This window comes from Hydra viridissima, unplaced genomic scaffold (genome assembly GCF_058129835.1).
Source record: "Hydra viridissima isolate aposymbiotic clone 2 unplaced genomic scaffold, HvirCarnegie_v1 scaffold_10, whole genome shotgun sequence".
Lineage (NCBI taxonomy): Eukaryota > Metazoa > Cnidaria > Hydrozoa > Anthoathecata > Hydridae > Hydra > Hydra viridissima.
This window is the reverse complement of record NW_028324309.1, coordinates 8,352,480-8,372,338: the sequence shown is the minus strand read 5'-3', so window position 1 is coordinate 8,372,338 and position 19,859 is coordinate 8,352,480. Positions and strand designations below refer to the sequence as shown.

The 19,859-nt window shown below is 27.8% G+C and overlaps 2 protein-coding genes and 1 pseudogene across 6 annotated transcripts; 2 read left to right on the top strand and 1 right to left on the bottom strand.

The window, feature by feature from the left end:
• Positions 1-697: 697 nt before the first annotated feature.
• LOC149882985 (uncharacterized) lies at positions 698-18,230 on the bottom strand. Of its 5 annotated transcripts, XM_090099512.1 has the most exons (23): positions 17,772-18,230; positions 17,404-17,471; positions 14,895-14,972; positions 14,741-14,800; positions 14,083-14,150; positions 13,920-13,993; positions 13,586-13,694; positions 12,967-12,991; positions 12,847-12,895; positions 11,824-11,882; positions 11,497-11,581; positions 11,312-11,371; positions 11,150-11,206; positions 10,550-10,592; positions 10,357-10,469; positions 10,213-10,258; positions 9,607-9,883; positions 9,250-9,343; positions 9,107-9,160; positions 8,916-9,003; positions 5,082-5,191; positions 2,043-4,928; positions 698-1,950 (listed from the first exon to the last, which is right to left on the bottom strand). In XM_090099512.1, the coding sequence occupies exons 1-23, from the start codon at positions 17,997-17,999 to the stop codon at positions 1,219-1,221; spliced, it is 5,463 nt and encodes a 1,820-aa protein (XP_089955638.1). In that variant the 5' UTR covers positions 18,000-18,230; the 3' UTR covers positions 698-1,218. The 5 variants fall into 5 exon arrangements, 4 of the variants coding, with proteins under 4 accessions (XP_089955638.1, XP_089955639.1, XP_089955640.1 ...); XM_090099513.1 differs by lacking the exons at positions 17,404-17,471; positions 17,772-18,230 and adding an exon at positions 15,357-15,479; XR_016456147.1 differs by lacking the exons at positions 698-1,950; positions 2,043-4,928; positions 5,082-5,191; positions 8,916-9,003 and having other exon boundaries at positions 9,112-9,160; positions 9,250-9,338.
• LOC149882987 (uncharacterized) lies at positions 5,673-7,996 on the top strand. The gene has a single exon (XM_090099541.1). The coding sequence runs from the start codon at positions 6,133-6,135 to the stop codon at positions 6,442-6,444; it is 312 nt and encodes a 103-aa protein (XP_089955667.1). The 5' UTR covers positions 5,673-6,132; the 3' UTR covers positions 6,445-7,996.
• On the top strand, positions 6,850-7,996 carry LOC149882986 (uncharacterized; annotated as a pseudogene).
• Positions 18,231-19,859: the final 1,629 nt, after the last annotated feature.

Below are 19,859 nucleotides of genomic sequence, written 5' to 3'. Positions count from 1 at the left end.
TTCCGCATATATATCATTACATGTAATGTACAATTGGTTCGAAAACACAGCTCTCGACTGAGCGATCGACGTTTTAGACGATTCCAAACTCAATCTCTCCTCAAGATTTTACTTGAAGCACACAAAGTACAGTTGTATTAAATGTATACTAAATGCCTGAACTATTTTGTAATTTTGTATTCATTTGAAGGATAACAGCACGCAAAACCAACTTAATTTTTCTTACCCTTCTGTTCATTAATTTCCCAAAATGATCAACACGCTTATAAAATGTTATGCCGAGTTATGTATTTTTAGTTAATACCATTTATTAGGTTTACTTGAAAAACTAATTTTGTTTTATGTTTTGAATAAAATAGAACAAATTATATCGCGTGCAGTCAGTACTTTCCTCTGGGTATATCAACAAAGCTCTTTAGAAAAAAACCGTTAAAACTTTGCTGATGGTTGAAAAAAATCAGCGTTTCTCAACCGTTTTCTTGTTTTGTATTACTTTAGTTTTTGTATTACTTTTTTGTACTACTTTAGAATAATTAAATGTTCATTTTGATTCGTTTGTTCTTTCGTTTGTTCTTTTGGTGCTTTCTTCTACGTGAACAAATAAATTTAACCATTTTCTAATTGAAACGGCGAAATTCTAAGCCCTGGTTTTAAAACTGGCGAAATTCTGAACCCTGGTTTAAAAAACAAAGTTATAGGTAAATAACTTTATAAATTCAAAAAAAAAATTACAAAATTAAACTATCAAAGAACAAAAATTATAAGACAAAAAAAAAAAAAAAAAGATAAGATAAACAACTGTTCTACATTTTGTATTTCTAAATATAAATTTCTCATAAAAAGCAAAATACCTACCATATCTTACATTGAAAGATGCTTTGCACTTATATGCATGCATATGTTAAATTGGTTTAAAACAAGATTGGTTGCTTTGCACTTAAATGTATATAAATGTAAAATTGGTTTAAAACCAGAAAAATTAAAATTTAAACAATATCATAAAGTAAAACGGGGAACTTTTAAGTTTTTTTAAACTCAGATGCAAGTAAAAGAAGTAAAAAGTGTAAAAACATGAACTCATCGAACTCATCGCATCAAACTCATTGCAGCTAACTCGAAGTTAGGACGCTTTTCAACAAAGTACTTTCATTTTTTTTGAAATTTTTTTTCTTGAGACATTGATATTCTTTCTGGTTCGGATGTGCTTTAATACTTTTGTTAATGTTCTTTTGGTTGATCTGCGTTTACAGCAAGCTGATTCATTTCTTCGTCACTGCTTAACTCGCTAGTTGGAGGAGTTGTCAGCCCTATTGAAACAAATTCTGCAAACTTCACTTTTTTAGAGATACTTCTTTTGTTATACTTTTGTAAGATTGATTTGATTTCTTTGCGAGATGAAGATATTGATTGGCTTCTTTCTCGAGGTCGAGTGTCGTAAGAAAAATGAATTTTTGAATTTGTTTTTGAGTGCAATGGCAAAGAATTTGATCTAATTAACCTAAACACGTCGTCTTTAATAGAGTTTTCTTTTTTGTGGCTGTTGTGCTTTTCTGTTTCTTTATTTTGCAAGTAAGAAGTTGGATGTTTAGGTATTTTATTTTTTTCTCTATTAATTGCTGATAATTGAGCTTGGAGCGTTGCATTCAATTTCTCTATAAAAAGATTGTTTTTTGACACTTTTACGTCTTTACTTAAGGTAAATGCAATTTGGTTATTTGATTCAAAAATTGTGGAACTATTGTTTTTTATTAAACTTGAATCATCATTATTAGTAGATTGTGTGCTATTTTCAAGATTTTGCTTTGATCGTGTTATGGTGTCGAATTTTGGCGGATTTAACTGCTGAAAAGGTTTGTTGATGAATCCAGAGCGCTGGCTATCTGAAACTGCATTGGAGAAAAGTTGCGTTTTAATCTGTTCCATCGAATGCCCGTTATGTGTGTTAAAGTCCTTAAAAATAGATAATACCCATTTAACTTGTATACATATTTTGCAAATCATTTTTAGTATGCACTTATAAAATAGAACTTAATAAAAATTACCTTTTCGTTACTTTTCAACGATAAAATTTGCCCTAAAAACAATGAATCTTTTTTCGTGTAGGGTTTAAAATCGCTTTTTATGCCGAGATCTTTTTTGATAAAATTTTTTTTCTCATCATCAATAAACAGTGGTTCTTTGATGTCTAAAAGGTTTTCTTTACGAAAGTTTTTGTTAATTTCTACAACGGAGAAAGTTTTTGTGAACGTGTCATTTTTAGAATCAGTCTCGTTTATGAAAGAAAGAATATCGGCTTTATTACTTAAAAACGATTTACTGATTTTATCGTTAACAGCCGAAGAATTATTCTGGTATCCTTTAAATCCCTCTAGAGATAATGCAGACACACGTATCATATCCGCTGAAAAAACCTTTTTTTGAAGTGGTTTAAAATTTTCTTCCTTTTTATTGTTTGTTTTCTGGGACGAATACTTTGAGCTTGAAAATAAGTCTTTAGTTTTAGGAAGTGTAGGTGGAACCAACAACGGGTGGTTAGGTGGTAGAGTTTCTTTAGCCCTATTCACTTCATTATCGCGAATAACAGTTAACTGGTAACGATCTTCGTAAGGCTTTGACGACGTTTTCTTTTTTGATATTTCTTTTTCTTGTCGAAAACTTTCATTTATTTGGTCTATCGAAAATTTTGAACTTCCGTTTGTATAATCGTTATTCATTATCAACTTGAAAGATTCATCGTGTTTAGAAAATCTTGGTGAGTATTTGGTTAATGATGAGAAGTTTAACTCTTGTGATTTTTTGTAATTTGTTTTCTGCAAGGTGTCACGTATTTTAGCCGTAAATTGAGTCTCTAAACTAGCAAGACTACTCGGTGGTTCAACAAACGTGATGATTCGGCGTTTTTTCAAATATTCGTCGTTCAAAAAATCTTCCTTTCGTGCAAAGTTGTTTTCCTTTTGAAAAATAGTACTTTTTTTCAAGTGAGGTGAATAAGACTGGTTAGTTGGAGTAAAAACATTAACGTTGGACGAAGGCGAAACAAAATCTATTGATGATGTTGAATATGAACTAACTTTTGTACCTGGCGGAAGTAATAAAGGAGAAGTAAATATGTTATTAGAAGCTTGACTCTTTTTTTTTTCCGTTGTTTTGAATGTTGCATTATTTGAGTGAGAAGTTTGCAAAGACGATGCTGCTGTTGGAAATTCCTCCTTGATAATTTGTGGTGACGTATTTTTATCTCTTAGATCGAGTTCGAGCAAATTTTGACCTGAAGATCGAAACAAAATATTTTTTGTCTTCAAGCTTTTTGCTTGTATTATATTTTTTTCTGATTTGTCGACATTGTTTTCATTGCCTGTATCCTGTTTAAGTGTGGTAATATTTTGATGTAACTCTTTAATTCCCGAAGTTTCTGTTTCTTTTAAAATCTTTTGATGATTCTCTAAAAGTGCATTTTCAAACAAAACATTTGAATTGTTTTTTCGTACATTTTTTATTTCGTCCTCTTCATTTTTCTTGTATGAGAATATAGTATTTTTTAACAAAAAATGTTTATTTACTTCGCTACTTGGGTTTTCAGTTTGTATTCCGATTTCCACATACTCTTTGTGCATGATGCTTGAAAAGATCTTTTTGTCTTTGGGCTGTTTTATTTGTAGCATCGATTGTAAATCACCTTTGGTTATTTGTGGGGAAAACTTCTCCAATGAACTTTTCTGTTTAGCTAATTCAAAAAAAGGTGATTCAATTTTTTTAATGGTAGGGTATGTACTTTGGGGAGAATAAGGCGAGTTTCCCATAATGTTCGAAATTTTCGCGCCAGATGAGTCTTTTATTTCTTTAGAATTCTCTAAATCAGTTGAAGTTTTTTGAATCATCGGAGAAACAATACCAATAGAGTTTTCTGAGAAATCTACTCTTTTTAAAACTGGAGAGTTTTTGCTGCCATTTTTCAAAGGAGAAAATTTACTATCAGGGGAATATCTTTGGTTTGCAATGACGTCTTTCTTATTTGCAGCAGATTTTTTTTTCTCGTCAGACTTTAGTGTTTTAAAAGGAGAAGTTTCACTTACAGGAAGGTACGTGGGAGGTGAGAGGAGTTCCATTTTTTTGATTGGATAAAAATCGCCTTCTGATGAAAAACCATTTTTGGTTTGAGATACCTTTTGATCTGACGTATCAGCATTTTTAGTAGGAGAAATTTTGCTATCAGAAGAATGCATTTCCTGGATTGGAAAGATTTGGCTTTCTGGAGAAGTCCTTGTTTTGTTTTTAAAGATTTTACTTTCTTGAGAAATGCTTTTTTTAATTGGATCTTCGCTTTCAAAAGAATGATTTTTTTGGGTTGGAAAGATTTGTCTTTCTGGAGAAACTACTCTTTCATTTAAAGAAACTTTACCATCTGGAGAAACCACTCTTTTATTCAAAGAAGAGGTTTTACTTACTGAAGCATCAGCATTTATAAAAGGAAAAGCTTCGCTTTCAGAAGAATGATTTTTTTGGGTTGGAAAGATTTTTCTTTCTGGCGAAACTGCTCTTTTGTTTGAAAAAGAAATTTTACTTTCTGTACCATCAGCATTTGTAAAAGGAAAAACTTCGCTTTCAGAAGAACCACCGAAGCTGTTGGTTGCGGTCTCTTTTTTTTTTTGCATCTGTTTTAATTTGCTGTTTGATAGGACTTTATCATCCAGCTGACTAGCCATTTTTTCCTTTTTAATTTTATGAATTTTAGGAATGATATAATCCATAGACAACTCACTATATGATGAGATCTCTAAAGAGGAATCTTCAGAAGATAAAACTTGTTCCGTTGGATTCGAAGAGTATAAAAAACTGGCGTCTCGAAAAGGCTCAGAACTGTCCTTTTTACTTGGCAGTTTGGGAGGCTCACGGCCAGGAGGGCAAGCAACAATGAATTCAATGTATTTCTAAAACATATAGAAGTTTACATATATGAAATATACGTTATGTAACACATATATTATCTTAAAACAGAGCAAAATGTAAACAAATTTTAGTTACTAAAAAAAAAAGAAAGTACTAGCATGCTTAGGCAAATTAAAATGATCCACAAAACTTACCGACCACCTTTTCAAAATACCAGATAATATCCCATTTGCTTCTTTAACTGTTTTGCCAATTAAATCATCTCCTTCTGCATTCAACAACCAATCTCCCGGTTGAATAAAACCTTAAAAGAACACCTTTTTACTAACGGAATAGATTACGATTATACTAACGGAAGATATTACGCCATTTAACTGGCAGCAAGACACTGGTGAAAAATGAATAAAAGAAAACGTTGTCAGTAAAACATCATTTACTGTAGAAACATATAGCAACTTATGACTACTGTTTTTAATGCACGGCGATCTTTCGTATATAGATTTTCCTAATATCCGTGGATCTGGAAATTACCAAATAGTGAAACAACTCCATGTAACCTATTTAAAATGTTTTATACAATGCGAATTCACCTAACCTTGTAAACAAAAACTTGTGCGTTATACAGTAAGAACGTTGTTCTTTTGTTTTCAAAAAAAAAAATGTTGTTTTGACGAAACCATGCAAATAAAATGCACTTTTAAGATTATCGACGTTCGGGGGCAGATTACCGACGTTCGGGGGCATTTAAAAATACACACTAAGGAACGAAGGAATTTTGATTTTTTTTTACAATTAGGAAAAATAGGACCTGTTTTATTAAGAAAAGTAGAAAGAGAAAGGTTTGTTATTTTTGTTATGTAGAATTTACTATTTAAAAAATCAGTCTTTTTTTAGAACTTTTAACCGAATGCGTCACGAGATTCCAGGTCTGCAAAATTATTTAACTTTAAAGAAATAATTGCGTGTTTGTATTTTGTTCAAATAAATAACAAAATAATTTCTTTCTGTATTTTGTTTCGTTTTATAAAACTTGGTGTTTCTACTGTTTCTTTCTTTAATCTGAATTAAATTTCTGATATCGCCAGAAAATGATCAGACTAAAATCGCAAACAAAGTTTACAAAAATGAAATTATTTTCTATAATTTCAAAGTAAGTGAAGAGAAAATAAGGTTATGGTTCTTCAAGCTGTAATAGTATAACTGGAATTAATTAACTAATGGTAATTAATAGTTCTTCTTGTTTAGATGAAAAAGTTATTATGGGATAGTGTAGTGAATATTGGAGTATCTGTTGAAGAATTTTTTTCAGGGTCTTATAAATGCAATAAAGGCTACAGTGCACTCCGGAAAATTATAACTGAAAGTGATCAGTTTGATTGTTTTTGCAATGTTTTAGAGTCAGGAAATGGTCAGCCAATGTTTGAATGCATTTTAAAAAATGGTGAAGATAAAATTGGTATGCTTTGTGAATCCGAAGATTGCAAGTTATGGATTAAAAAACTTCCAAATGCAAACTTGGTGTTAACAGATTATAAGCGAATTTGTGCTCAGCACTAGCCTAAAGATGCAGAATTAAAAAAGTCAAAGGTAGTAGTTTTGTTCCAGTGCATCCTCCATCAGTCTTTAAAGGTATACCAGTGTCTTGTATTCCAATACCGTCTAGAAAACGAGATGTCACTAGGTTAATGTGCTCTGAAAGAAATAGTTTACCTGATGAGTTCGAAAACTTTTAAAAAATGGAAGCTATTTAATTTAATTCAATTGTAAAAAATTTGAAGTCAATGATAAATAACTGTGAAGAAAAATTTTATTTTGTTGAAAAAGAAAAAAATACATTTTTAATATCATATGAACATTGTGGACCAGTAAGTTTTCAATATATATATAACTTTAGAAGATTCTGGAGATATTTATTTTCTTTTTTAAACAAAGGAATTATTAAATATTATTCTCAACTGGAGAATGCTGTTAGTTATGTTATTAATAATGAAACAGATTCTAAGCGAGCAAGTTATATTACGCATCAAGTCACCAAAACCAATTGAACGACAAAATTATGGATTAGTTCTCAAAGTTTTTTGTGATGAAACAGTTGCAGCATTACGTGTAAAAATTCCTTAAGCTAAAGATACTGCACTTTTTATTGAAACAGTTGTCAAGTGATAGCTTATTGTCAACAGTAAAGCAAAAGGCCTATATATTAGATTAAATGATATTCAAAGAAAGCCTATTACTTCAGTCAATGATTAGCAAATAGATTTCTTAGAGAACTATATTTCTTATTTTGCTGAAAATTTGAAATGCATAAATTCAAAATTAAGAGAGAAAAAGTTAATAATGGATACTGTGAGTGCTTTGCAAAAAACTTCTAGAAGATTAGCAAGTTGTGCCAAGTATTTATTGAATATCTTATGTATTGCTAGGACAAATGCAATCAGATGCACTAGAAAAACAGTTTAGGAAATATCAACAAGTGTCAGGTGGCACATATCTGATAACTGTGCAAAATGTTATTCAAAAATTTAGAATCGACAAAACTTGTAATTTGATAGACGAGCAAGCAGATTTTACAATTTTCTTCCTGCTCACCACCACTGTGATAACTGTGAACTTGATGTGTAGTTTGATATGTCAATATATGAAAATTGTAGTTTGATATGTCAATATGTGAGGTTCAGTTGCCAAATGAATGCAAACAAGGGCTTTTATATATTGCAGGTTTTATTGCTTACAAACTTCTGGAATTACATTCAATTTTAGAAGAAATAGACACCTTTGTTATGTTTCAAGAATATGGAACTTTGATTAGTTCTTTGAACAGGGAAAGACTAAGAGAACCTTCTGACAAATTAGTCTACTTTGTTATTTATTGTTTTTTTATATTTGAAGTGACACTTGTGAATAAAGTTTCACCATTGCTGTGCAAGAGAGGATTAATTGACATTTTTATTAACTGCAATAGTAAATTTCAATTGCTTGTTCGAAGTGTTAAAAAAGTTTGCTGCATTTTAGCAAACATTTTTTTAAACAATTATTGTAAAAAACACACTGAAGATTTTGGGAAGGAATATTTAATAAAACAAGCAAATCTTTCAACTTCAAAATAAAATACTTTGAGATAAAAAAAGTCAAAATAATTTTAATAAAATAAAGTTAACATATTTGTTTGTTTTTATCAAAAAATTTATTATTTGTATTACAAGTGTTAAACAGCTAAAATATATATAACATATATATATATATATATATATATATATATATATATATATATATATATATATATATATAACATATAGTTATAAAAATTATTTAGTCATTTTTAGCTAAACTCTTTAAATTTTTATTGTAATTAACTTATTTATAAATGTAAAAAAAAATTCTACAATATTTGCTTCCGAAATTTAATCAAAATGTTTTGTCCTAATAAAGCTCTTTATTTGTTTCTAAAGTTTGTTTACAAAAGCAAGGATAAAAAGTAATTTTAACCGTAAAAAAGTCGGCCTTCGCTAATTTTACGGAAAATGAGCTGTTGTGGCCTGTTTGAGAAGGCCTTGAAAGTACGGAATGAAAAATCTTATAAAAATAAGACCGAATGATAAAACACGGACGATCTCGAAAAATTTACTTATAAGTCAAATAGAAGATCGCCGTGATGGTATCTTGTTGCTTTTCCAGACCCCAAGTATTTAAAAATGAAAAACAAACTTTAAATAACTATTTGTTTTAACAATTGAAAATGAAAAATGAAGATGTTGCAAATTAAGTTCCCTGTTTTATGTAAAAAAATTTTTAAAACATTTAGCTTTTTTAAAAAAAAACTAATTTATTAGTTGATTATCTAATAATCTGCTTTTTCGTTAACCACTTAAGTTTTGGTTTATCTGAATTTTTATCAGGAGAAAACAAAGCTATTTAAATGGAGATTATTAATATATCATTAATGTATAAACAATACATAATAGCTATAAGGTTTTGATAAAGATTATTTTGTAAATTAATAGAAAAACATTAACTAAAAAATTTATTACCGTGGGTTCCTACTGCGCCGTTAGGATCCACAGATTTTACAATAATCAAGTTTCCTCTCTGAATTAGTTCCATAGACATGGGACTTCCCTAGTAATAAGTTTGTTCTATTTGTTATTTTAACTTAAAATTTATCTAATCTTAATTTATTTGCTTTTGAGTTGTCAGATAGCAATGAGAATTAACTATTTACCTTAGGAATGGACACATAGTGCACCTCTCTACCTTTTAAGAACTTTTTTGAATACTAAAATGTAAGAGAGATTTAAAGAAAATAAATGCACTTTTTTCAGTTTACAGAAAAATTGTAAATGCATAAAATAATAAGAAACTTACATCAAAGTTACTTGAGTCAGGTAAAACAACTTCATCTTCCTCGTTCTCCTCCTCGCTTTCAAATTTCTCAACCTCAATTATTTCAACGTCTACACTGAATAGTTTATAAGTAATTATTATAAATGATAATTAGGCTACCAAAAGAATAAAAGAACACGTTGTCAGTGAAACATCATTTCCTGTAGAAACATATAGCAACTTATGGCTACTGTTTTTAATGGTATCTTGTTACTTTTCCAGACCCCAAATATTTAAAAATGAAAAACAAACTTTAAATAATTATTTGTTTTAACAATTACAAATTGAAAAATGAAGATGTTGAGAAATAAAAAATCATCTTTTTAATATAAAAATTACCTTTCAGAAAAAAGTGCTCGTTTGCCAGTCTTCTGGCTGATGTTAACACCATCATTAGAACGAAGAATTGATTTGGAATTAAGTTCGTCTTTTTCTATTGTCTTATTTTTTTTCATATAACTTTTTTTATTTTCTGTATCTTCAACGTCATCAATAATGGGTATTGCATCTTGATCAATTGTTTGGCTGACTTTAATAGGGGATGCATCTTGTTGAGGCTGGCTGATTGTGTATGCTTTATCGTGTTTTTCCTTTTCTTTGAATTCCTTCTGACTATCTGTGTAATTTTTTAACCATACACACATAAACTTATATATAGTAAATAAATTTATTACATATATGTCAGTCTGTGTGTCTGTCAGTCTGTGTGTCTGTCAGTCTGTGTGTCAGTCTGTGTGTCAGTCAGTCAGTCAGTCAGTCAGTCTGTCTCATCGGAATTTACGCATTTACGCAATTTCCGATGGCGGGATGCTCTATTATCAGATAGCTGATACAATTCTGCGGATTTAATTGCGCATTTTAGGAAAGACATTTCGCAAATTCTGTAATCTCAGAGATAGTGCGTGTGCGGGCGTGTACCTAATTTACATTATAATTGAATCATACCTTTCATTTTTTTTCGGCGTTGATTTACGTTTTCATCTTCGACAACCTTTCAGAAAAATACCAACATAATGTTACACATCAGTTTGCCATTTTTAAATAATTCTATATCTAATTCTATAATTGATCTCTTCGGCGAGCTCTTACTTTAAAAGAAGATGTTTCTGCTCGCGGACGGCTTATCGTATAAGCTGTTTCAGTTTCATTTGTTGTACCTTTGGATTCATTTATATTTTCCTCGTCTGCTTTTATTTCTGGTACTAAAATGAATCAAATACTATTATTATGTTATACAAAAAAGTTCGTGACCAAAATATTTGGGTGTAAAACCAAACGTTACCTTTTTTTCTTCTTCGGAGCTGAATAAGGTGTTCTTCCACCACCTAAAAGTTAACAATATAGGTTTCATAAACGTCCTAGTATATCTCGCTGACGTTTTTACCAACACTATTAACGTGTGTGCAAGGATTACACCGAACTGCTGATTGAATAAAAAAAAACTAATACAAAGCTTAAATTTTGTTTTTGTTCGTGTGGCACGAATGCCCTAAAAACTTTTACTTTATATCTTATATTTATACTCTATCGTGCCATCAATCGCACATCGTTCATTGAGCTGAAGCCTAAAGTACTTCATCCTTATTTTAATTATAAATATTATTTTAATCATAAATCAAAACCTTAAGACAGAATTATCGGTTTACTTCATGTGTTAACAGTGAAAAATTCATTACTATTAAATTTTTATAATAAATTTCATCTTTCATATTTCTCTTATTTCATCTTCCACTAAAATCAATCCATATTTTCGCTCCAGCTTCCTTTCCTCCTTTCCCTCCTTTCCCTCTTTCGCTCTTTTTTCTTAGAAAACTTCTCTGATGATTTTATCAAACTTTTTCCAAACCATTTTTTTTGTACAAAAACTTTTTCAAATAATTACCTTGTCATAGGTTAAGATCATAATTATGTCTCTAGTAGATTGAAATAACTTTAACGCCTGGAAAAAAGAAAACTGTGATATTAAATCAAAAATTATTCAAAAAATTAAATAACTATCACTCTAAGAAATGCTCCCAAAACATATTTAATAAACAACTGTTACCTCTTGGTGGCTTATATCAACAAAGTTCTTTCCATTCACATTAAGTACTCTGTCACCGATCTTAAAAAAAAAATAAAAACAAGAGTCTCTTTTATAACTAAAACAAAACACCATTTCTGAGATGATATACTTCATGATGTTAAATATTTATTATTTTATTTTAACAAAGTTCATAAAAAACTTACTTTGAGTCCAACTCTTTGTGCCAACGACTTTTGAATGACAGAGGTGACAAACACGCCCTCTTGACCAATAATACCCGTCCGTATGCTAGAATTATTTTTAAGGTTTTAGCTAATTTGATCAATTTTACTCGAACTGAGTTTAAAGAAGTATAAAAACAATGAAAGAACTTTGAAATTGCTAAAAATTTATGAACTGAAGTTAATGGAGTTTAGATTTAACGTTTGGGACTTTTGGTGTGAAAGACTTTTACGGAGAATAGGAAAAATGTTAAATGTGACAGAAATCATTAATTCTTTTTTTGTCTTTTTATAGAAATGAAAGCTTACTTGCAACCTAACCCTTGGGATCCAACAACAATTGAAACAATACGATCTCTACTGTAATCCTAAAAATAGTTATTTATAAAAAAGGTACTACTTACTATAACGTATATATACACATTATTATTATCATTATTATTATTATTATTATTGTTATTATTATTATTATTATTATTATTATTATTATTATTATTATTATTATTATTATTATTATTATTATTATTATTATTATTATTATTGTTATTATTATTATTATTATTTTTATTACTATTATTACTATTATTATTATTATTATTATTATTATTGTTATTATTATTATTATTATTATTATTATTATTATTATTATTATTATTATTATTATTATTATTATTATTATTATTATTTTTATTATTATTATTGTTATTATTATTATTATTATTATTATTATTATTATTATTATTATTATTGTTATTATTATTATTATTATTATTATTATTATTATTATTATTATTATTATTATTATTATTATTATTATTATTATTATTATTATTATCATTATTACCATTATTATTATTATTATCATTATTATCATTATTATTATTATTATTATTATTATTATTATTATTATTATTATTATTATTATTATTATTATTATTATTATTATTATTATTATTATTATTATTATTATTATCATTATCATTATTATTATTATTATTATTATTATTATTATTATTATTATTATTATTATTATTATTATTATTATTATTATTATTATTATTATTATTATTATTATTATTATTATTATTATTATTATTATTATTATTATTATTATTATTATTATTATTTTATATTATTATTACTATTATTGTTATTACTATTATTATTATTATTATTATCTTTTTCTAAACCCTAAATATCGTATTTTTTGAAATGCAAAATTTCTTTACCAAAGTTATTTTAATGATTTGTTTTCATTAAAAAAATCAACGAATAATGAGAACGCTTAGCTTTTTATTTCAATTATACAGTAATAATGAGTTGTTCACTTACTTCGTTCTCGTGATTTTCATTTACTGATTTCCATTCTATTCTTCCTTCACTATAATATAGAAAATCAATGAAATGAAATTTATTCAAATCCTTAAAATAAAAAACAAAAATAGTTCTTACGTTTTTACAGGAAATACACCAACGCCTAAAATAAAATAAAATTAGATTTTAAACTATTAAAAGTATATGTATGTATACATTTGTATAAATGTTATATTTTATCATGTTGTATTATTTCAACTGTATTATTTATTAACTGTAATATATTATATTACACTATACTATAATGTATATATCATATTATACTATGATATATGTTATATGTATCATAATATAATACCAAAATATAATATCATATAATATATAAAATGAATCATGATATAATAGTGCTTTGCGGTATTCTGCAGAAATAAAACTTAAATATTGTATAGCTACGGTGTAATGTTATTTATATGTAATTGAACCTAATATAATATATTATATTGTTTAATTATATATATAATATTTTGCTCAACTAGATAATATAACATTGCAGCATTAAGTTTTAATGCTGCACAATGCCAGTATTATATATTGCCAGTATTATATATTATATAATATATTATATAATATATTATTTATATATATTATATAATGCCAGTATTATATATTGCCAGTATTATTTATTATGATAAATTTTATTTGGTAATATTACAAGTATTAACAATATTAAAACGATTTACTTTTTAAACTCCCTTACTTTTTACGAGAAGAGTGACAGAATCCTTGCTCTTAAAAATTGAAAGCAGTTCGTCATGAATAGTTTCTTGAAGTGGAAGATTATTAACGCGACATATTTCATCACCAGGCTATTTAAAAATTATTTGTGCGTTAATTATAAATGCATGCAATGTATTCTGCTTATTCAAACTCTTTGTACGTAAACAAGCGTCATCAAGTAAAAAAGTATCGTCAAGTAAAGAAGCACCGTTCTAAACTCCTTTTGCTTCAGCCCAAGAAAAGTGTTTTTTAAGAAAAGCTCAACGAAAACAATGAATACAAAAAAATGGTTTAAAAAAAAATCATAGCTATACTTTTAAACCAGCAACGTCAGCAGGTGAATTGCGTTTAACTGAGGTTACATAGAACCCAACACCGTATTCTTTACCTGAAGTGAGACACAATTTTTTTTATTGCTTTAAGGAAAAAGTGAAAGTTAAATCTGATGTTCGTAAAAAAAAAAAAAAAATTCCTCACCTCCGCGAATTGCAAACCCCATTGATTGCTCGCCGCCTTTTTTAATTTGAATAACACGTTCGCCATTCCTCAAATGAATTAAAAAAAAGAGATATTTAAATACTATATTAATATATACATACATATATATATATATATATATATATATATATATATATATATATATATATATATATATATATATATATATATATATATATATATATATATATATATATATATATATATATATATGTATATATATATATAATGTATTTAAATATCTCTGGTAAAAATCTATGCAATATCTAAGATATTGCATGGACAAGGAAGTTCTATGTTAGGACCTCGTATTAAAGTTGTTACATCAATCCACTTTGATAGTCTTTGGTTTATTAGAGACCTTACCACCCGGTATATGTGCCTATGAATACACTTCATAGGTTCATCGATCTTATGATCTTGGATCTTCCTCATCCCCTCATCAACAAAAGAATTTGGAGTTGCATAATATTTTGCAAGATTACTTGGCCAAGATTACGAGTTAATATTTTTTTATAAAATAAAATTTCTTATAAAGTATATTCTTAAACGGTGCAAAATAAAATTGTTTTTAAAAAAACCTGTTTTTTAAAAGTTGTATAACTTTAAAAAAAAAAAAAAAAGATTAAGCACTTACGAGTTTTGATTGTTTGTTTGATCGTCATAAATCTCCCAGTGTTGCTCAAGGACTATGTTTCTAAATAGTTTTTTATATAGGAGACAAGTGATTCACTGATTAAGTTTATCAGATAAGTACATGAAATATATTTAAAAAATTAATGATGACCTACCTTATGACTTTATAAAAATCGGTATTTGGTTGTATTAAATTTTGCAGCTGCCGAAGAAAGATTTTGATGTTCGATGTTCTTTTCAAAAGAATAACAAAAAAAAAAAGAAATGAATTGAAGAAAAATCGTGTAGTAATATTAAATATAAATTCCTTATCTTAGTATATAAAAAAATACTAAATTTTACGTTAGATGCGTTCCAAATAGAAAGAGTTGCAAAATCTAAATCACCAATTTCAGAGTCTTTTAGGCTGAGGTAAATATTTGAAAAATTAATTCAAAAATTCAAGCGAACATTTTTATATATAATTTATAATTTATGTAGTCAAAATTTTTTTTTAAAGCTTTATATAAACTTTATATAGCTATAACATAAATATGATATAAAAAATAGTTATAGCATAAATATACGAAATCATTAACAACTTAAACAAATAGCTTTAATTAAAGGAGAAATTATACATCGGTTTTTATTCCGTTTTTTATTGGTTTTAGCCGATACCCATTCTCGATTAAGATATATATCTTGATGTACTAAGTGTAGACTAACCAACTGCAATTCTGATAAAGATGAAGATTTGAGCTGCTGAAGATTTGAGAGCTTTCAAAAAAGCTGAAGTAAGAAAAAGAATTTGAAATAAAAAGGGAAAAGATCAATATCATCAAACTAAATACGAGTATTTTTAAAAAAGAAAAAGAATCTGCAAAAAGATCATGAAGTTTGTTATGAAAGAGAAAAAGAAAAAAAGTTTTTTAAAATTGAGATCAGTAAAAAGCCATATTTTAAAAGAAAATGGAAAAAATTTATTTCATGAAAAAAACTTTAATGATGAGTAATTTTTTTGTTATGTTTGTGCTGGAACCTTTTCTAAAAGTAAATATGAGGAAATCTGGGTAAATGTTAAATTTGGGCTCTTGAGTCCTGCTTTAGAAACGCATTATTTTACATTTGATTCAACTGTAATGATAGTAACTGCTAGTGTTATTTTTACTATTCATATGCTATACAACAATTATATATTATTCAACAATTATATATCATACAACAACTATATATCATACAACAATTATATATCTTACAACACTGAAGTCAATAATTCTAAAAGTTTTGTTTTGTTTTTCCTTTTTTTTTTTTATCTACTCTTTTATTCTAAATATTATACTGACTTAAGAGCAAAATAATTGTTGAATAAAATTATCAACAGTTTTCGTAAAAAAAGATTGCAATTAAAAAAGATTTTTTTTTGTACAATGTGCCAAAAAACTCGAAGGGTAAAGGTTTTTTTTAAATATAATGTCTGATATTTGAACATGCTTGCTAAATTCATATTCTTTTGAACTACAGTTTGATTTTTTTTAAAAAGTTCATTTAGAAGCGCACGGAGCTCAAAAGCTAAAATTGCAGCCAACTACCATCGGGCTCCCAAGTCTTCTTTGACTTTATTACAAGCCTCGAAAACACCGATGTTTAAAGCATTCAGTAATTCGAACTTAACAGTATATTTCGAAGTAATAGGTTTAAACAATTGTTCAAAACAAAACCCTCCCAATGAAAACTAAACCTAGTTAAGCATTAAAAAATTTCGGAAAAAAAACAAAATTTTAAGAAATAGTTAAACATCAAACACCGATGCATAGTATTTAAAATAAGTATTTAAAATGTAATTTAATAATAAAGCTTCATTTGTCTTCATCTTTTTTAGGCTTTAGGTTGAAATATCATAGGAGTATAGCCAGAACTGCTTCTTCTTAAATACGCATTTTTGCTTCGGACTTATCTTATTCAATAAGAAATGCAACGCAAAAGATTTTTATTTTTAAACTCAATAGAAATGAAAGTTGAATTCTAAAGTTTCAATTTTTTGAACTTCTACTTTCAAACATTAAACATTAAACAATTTCAGAGCTTTTAAACTCACGTTATAACACATATTTACCACTTATTATAAAATAGGCAAAGGAAATCGAAAAGATTGCAAATAAAAAATCTTTCAGGTTTCAAATTCTATATTTAAATATCAAAAATGTTGTCTTCGCCGATCGAATAAAATGTGGTGAAGAATGACAACATTTTTTTTCAACAGCTGTTTTTTTTTTTTTGTTTGTTTTTTGCTAGAATTAATACACTAATAAGCACTGTTGATTGAAGAAGCTGATTTAAAAAAGTATTAAAACTTTAAATTCGGCAGTTTACTTTTCTTTAATTCATCTTTTTAAAAAAAAAAAAAACCCTAACTGCACTTAACAAGTTTCTATTAAACTAATTAAATATAGAGAATAATCATCATCAGAGTAATATATTTTATTAAACTTATTTTCCTTTGAATAGTTTTTTTTAATCTTTCCCTGCGATAGTTTACCTATTTACTAAAACCATATATAATTATGGACTGTTTAATTTCATTTAAAAAAGTATTTTGGTAATGTCACTCTTTATGTGAATTTATTTATATACTTCATAATATTTTGTAGATTCTTTGTAATTTTAATAAGTTAAAAAAAACTTTACTTTGCATAAGCTCTTATGGCTTCCAAGAGAAGTCTTCTTTGTTCTAAAGTGTCAAGATGTTCGCAAATCTATTAAGTAAAACGTAACACGTTTTAGAGAAAACAAACTCCTAGCAAAACGTAATAAAGTAAAATAAAATGTAGTAAAGTATGTAAATTTAAAAAAAGTATAATAAAATATAATTAAGTAAATTAGTATATAATGAATATCATAAAATGTAATGAAATACTCGTTAATTTCACTGAGCAAGCAATCTCTATTTCAGGTTAAGGCTGTTTTTATTATTTTTCAGTTGCTTATTTTTTTTTTTTTGTTTGTTTGTTTTTGTTTTTATTGTTCTTTCTGGATATAGTAATAAATTTGTTAACCTTGTGATGAAACTCTTTCGCAGATGAATGCAGTGGTAAACTAAATCCATCACCGATAAGTCTTGTTTCGCTTGTTACGCTATCAGCGTTAAAATCTTCGTTGTTGCTATTTATCGTTTCACTCAGAGATGCCCTGCGTTTGTCAAGGATTTTAAGCGGAAAGGCTTTAAGATCTTCTTTTTCTTTTCGAATACCAAATGCCAAAGAAAGTTTTTTCCAAATCTCCATCTACAAAATATTAGCAAATTGTTGAAGATTTAAATGATATTACTGCGCACTTTTCGATATTTATATATTTCGAATATTGTAGCCGATTGCCTTCAATGGATTTTGTTAATAATTTACGTTTATTCAAATCCGCGTTACACGATTTCAATCAAATTTAATAACTCACACAAATTCTTAAAGCGAGGTTGCATTTATATTTGGCAAAATATGCTTCGAAACATTTCACAAAATTATTCCGCAAAAAATGCTTGGAAATGTTGTTTCCCAGTGGGCATCGACGTCATTCTCACGTCGGTTCGATGTTAGTTTTAGGTTAGCGACGTCGCCAACGTAAATTCAACATCGCACCAATGTGAGAATGACGTCAAAAAATAAAATCGAGTTGCGATGTTAAATCAACGTCAAAACGACGTAAAACATCGCGATGACATCGCGATAACATCGAATATTAACGTCGATCCAACTTTCCATTTCCAACATTAATGCGATGTCACACTCGACGTCGCCAAAACATTAAACCAACATCGCCGTGACTATGGGTTAATAATTTCTTAAAATGCAAGTGTTTTTGAGTGTTTTTACAATCTGGTTCAGTTTTATTTGAAGCTAATTTTTATCATTTCAATAATTGAAGATAATCTTTTAGGACTTGCCAACAGATGTATGTATGTATGTATGTACCCAGTGGGCACGGCGATGTTGGTTTAACGTTTAGGCGACGTCGAGTGCGACATCGCATTAACGTTGGAAATCGAAAGTTGGATCGACGTTAATATTCGATGTTATCGCGATGTCATCGCGATGTAATCACGATGTCATCGCGATGTTTTACGTCGTTTTGACGTTGATTTAACATCGCAACTCGATGTTAATTTTCGACGTCATTCTCACGTTGGTGCGATGTTGAATTTACGTTGGCGACGTCGCTAACCTAAAACTAACATCGAACCGACGTAAGATTGACGTCGATGCCCACTGGGTATGTATGTATGTATGTATGTATGTATGTATGTATGTATGTATGTATGTATGTATGTATGTATGTATGTATGTATGTATGTATGTATGTATGTATGTATGTATGTATGTATGTATGTATGTATGTATGTATGTATGTATGTATGTATGTATGTATGTATGTATGTATGTATGTATGTATGTATGTATGTATGTATGTATGTATGTATGTATGTATGTATGTATGTATGTATGTATGTATGTATGTATGTATGTATGTATGTATGTATGTATGTATGTATGTATGTATGTATGTATGTATGTATGTATGTATGTATGTATGTATGTATGTATGTATGTATGTATGTATGTATGTATGTATGTATGTATGTATGTATGTAAGCCTTCTTCAAGACGTCTTAAATAAGACATTTTAAAGACGCTTTAAATAAGACAGTTTAAAGACATCTAAAGACAACTATAAGGCGTTTTAAATATTACGACTTACAGTGTTTCATTTTATACCATTTAAGACATCTTTGAGACCAATTTCAAGACGTCTTTAAGATGACTTGTTGTTGGGTGGGTTTATAGTAATATTTTTAAAGTTTACTGACAGTTACAGGTCAGCTACATAAAATGAGATTTGAAATATTTATTTATAATAATTGATTATATATAAATATATTACATCATAAATACAAATATTATATTAAGATTATTGTTTTATCATTGAGTTGTTTAAAGTGACCTTTTTGTGACTTGTGATAAAATTTGCAGCTTTGAACTTTGGTTTATCATGTAATGATAAATATATTCCTAGAAAAAACCTCTGAGTTGTATCAACTCACAATGGTTGGTTTATAGTTCATGCATCGTTTGTACATTTCTGTTATCTAGCTA